The sequence below is a fragment of the Cyprinodon variegatus genome, unplaced genomic scaffold (assembly GCF_000732505.1).
Source record: "Cyprinodon variegatus isolate N-32 unplaced genomic scaffold, C_variegatus-1.0 Scaffold692, whole genome shotgun sequence".
Taxonomy (NCBI): domain Eukaryota; kingdom Metazoa; phylum Chordata; class Actinopteri; order Cyprinodontiformes; family Cyprinodontidae; genus Cyprinodon; species Cyprinodon variegatus.
In genome coordinates, this window is record NW_015151145.1 from 125,343 (window position 1) to 128,235 (window position 2,893).

Consider the following 2,893-nt stretch of genomic DNA (forward strand, 5'->3'; position numbering starts at 1 on the left):
CCCATCGCTCTGGACCCCATCGGTCTGGACCACAGCGGTCTGGACCCCATCGGTCTGGACCACAGCCTGATGGCTAACCGACCAGAACCCTTCATCCCTGATCTGCTTCCATCCATTCAGTCTAACTGATCATCGGCAGAAGGTTGATTTAGACTTTAAAACCTTCTTCTTCACTTTGTTTTTATTCACTTTAAGCACATCTGGAAAAAGTCCAAATCTAAATAAGTTATTTCTTCTTAAAAAAAGTGCATTTTCTCTTGAATTGAGGAGGTGAGACACACAGTTGCATAATATCTAATTATGTTATTCTACGATTAAAAAATACTCCTTCCATTAACAGATCATTTTATTTATTAGGGGAAAATACGCTTAATTTATGAAAATCGACTGATTTGGAGTTTTTGGAGTGTAGAAGCATCCTGCTCTATTCTGCTAGCCCCCCTTCCTAGATCCTAGTCCCTGTCCCTACCTGTCCAGGATGGACCCTGACAGAATGAGCAAAAGAGAGGATCTTCAGACGTTGACCTTACGTTTTTGGACGGTCTGCGGAGGACATCTCCCACTCCTCCTCCGTTCCTCAGGCCGTGGTTCAGCACGGTGACGATGCACATGAGCAGAGTGTCACAGGCCCGCTCCGTGTTGGACTCGCCTGCAGAACAGAGACAGAGCTGCGGTTACAGGAACCACTGCTGCTGGAAACCATGAAACCTTCATGGTTTCATCTGAAGCTTTCAGCCTTTCGTCCGTCCACAGAGACATTCCACGTTTAGGAGAAGCTCATCCTGCCCAGATAGACAGAATGATGCTTCCAGGAAGCTTTCTTCACACAGATTCAAATCATTTCACCAACAGCATCCAGAAGATCAGTGGTTTTTCACTGGTTCCAAACGTTCTCACACATTTAAAGGAAAACCTCTAAGCATGGTTCTTCCCTGGGATCCTGCAGAAACCCTGAACCTCTGCAGCCAGAGGAGGAGAACCTGCAGCAGTTTGATGAACCAGCATGAAATGTGCTTGCAGGAGAACCTCAGGCAGGATCAGCTCCCTGCAGCTCCTACCTTCCTCCTCCTCGGCGGCGGGGACATTCGTCTCGTCAGTGCAGCTCACTCCATCTGCAGAACACGACTTGAGGAAGTCCTGAGAAGCTTCAGTCTGCTGAGGATCTGCAGAACAGAAGGCGATTAATACAGAGAAGGAGCTGCTGGTCCTCCACGTGGTTCTTCATGAGAGGAGATGGAGCCCAGAGGTGAGAAGAAACATGAACAAAACGAAATCCTGATCTGAGATTCCTGAGATTAGCAGGAACCCTCGGCATGGCGGCTCCACCTGCTGCTCTCAGCTCCTCCACCTACCTGCAGAGATCTGCAGCAGAGGGTCCACCTCCATGATGAAGTCCTCTTTCAGGAACAGGAAGCCCAGGATGGAGAAGAGGTAGACCAGGATGAGGGCGAGCAGCGCCGTCAGCAGGATGGAGCGCCCGTTCCGGGTCACGCTCTTGATCACGTTGAACAGCGTCTCCTCCCGGTAGATCAGGTCAAAGAGCTGCACAGAAGGAGCCATCAGCTGCTAGCAGAGCAGGAGAACCTGCAGGAGGAGAACCGTCCTACCAGGATGCTGTAGAACAGCTCGTGAACAAAGAGTCCCAGCGTGGAGGTCAGGACGTAGGCCAGGTGGTAGAGGAACTCCACGTCCATCACCATGGCTTTGTATCCCATGATGAACGTCCCATTGTTCCCAACGAAGCTCACCACGAACACCACCTTATTGATCAGCTGGAGAAACAGACAGTCCATCAGGTGGGCGGAGCTTCTACACATCTACAGACAGTTCATCAGGTGGGCGGAGCTTCTACACATCTACAGACAGTTCATCAGGTGGGCGGAGCTTCTACACGTCTACAGGCGGCTTCATCAGGTAGGCGGAGCTTCTACATATCTGCCCTGTCTGTCAGAACTAGGACAGCAGGAACTGCAGCTGATCTGGACATGAATCTGAACTCAAAGGAAACCAGGACTGGATTGGACTGGATCAGGACGGTTCTTACGTTAAGCGATCCCAGCAGAATGAGCGTGTTTCCGATGCCCAGGTGGTAGATGGAGCGGAGGATCAGAGCCAGAGTGAGCGGCTGCAGGCCGTACTGCTTGGAGAACAAGCCCAGGATGGAGAGCCCGGTCAGGATCCAGAACAGCATCAGCAGCATGGAGTCATCGATGGCTCCTGCACAGAGAGAGACGCTTAGATCAGGGGACATGTGCTTAGGAGGGGACATCTTCTGGGGGTGGGGGCATTTGCTCCATTTATTCTACAGCTGGAGAATAAGTGGATCGGAACAGAACCAGCAGGACTTTGTAGAACCTTTAAGCACAGAGGAAGGACATGTGGACCAGAAGCTCAGCTGTGATGTTTGGTGAGACCTACCCTGGCCAGAGTCGTAGGGGTAGAAAAAGGCGATGATGAGGTTAATGAAGACGGCCAGATTGAAGGAGATGGTTCCCCACAGAGACATCCTCCTGGAGAACCAGAACAGAACCGGCATACCTGCACAACGTTTGGACCCACGTTAAAACGGGGAAACGAGAGAGAGAAGAGGAGGCAGCATGGAGCACTGAACTCACTCCTCAGCTTCTTCTGCCACTCCATCTCTCCGTGGAGAAACGACGTCTGCTCAAAGAAGTGCGTGACCTTTGACCCCTGCTCGTCCTGCTCCGTGGTGTTGAAAACTCGCACCTTTGACTCCTCGGTCAGAAACTCACAGATAGGATGGACGGGGAAGACGATCTGCTCCATGCTGCGATCTTCACGGACGATCTGGAAACCCAGGAGAAAGAACCATGAGCCTCTGCTGGGAGGCCGCTCTATCTGCTCTACATCTAACTGCTTCCTCCTCGTTTTC

At 51.3% G+C, this 2,893-nt stretch overlaps 1 protein-coding gene across 1 annotated transcript in view; it reads right to left on the minus strand.

Annotated features, from left to right (window-relative positions):
* itpr3 (inositol 1,4,5-trisphosphate receptor, type 3) overlaps window positions 1-2,893 on the minus strand; it is a 75,904-nt gene that overhangs the window by 6,686 nt on the left and 66,325 nt on the right. Inside the window, exons 48-54 of the mRNA XM_015394543.1 lie at window positions 2,616-2,808; window positions 2,419-2,538; window positions 2,045-2,217; window positions 1,608-1,772; window positions 1,353-1,542; window positions 1,059-1,163; window positions 531-649 (exon numbers count right to left, since the gene is read on the minus strand). Coding sequence (XP_015250029.1) covers window positions 531-649; window positions 1,059-1,163; window positions 1,353-1,542; window positions 1,608-1,772; window positions 2,045-2,217; window positions 2,419-2,538; window positions 2,616-2,808 — 1,065 coding nt within the window. The remainder of the gene's footprint in view (window positions 1-530; window positions 650-1,058; window positions 1,164-1,352; window positions 1,543-1,607; window positions 1,773-2,044; window positions 2,218-2,418; window positions 2,539-2,615; window positions 2,809-2,893) is intronic.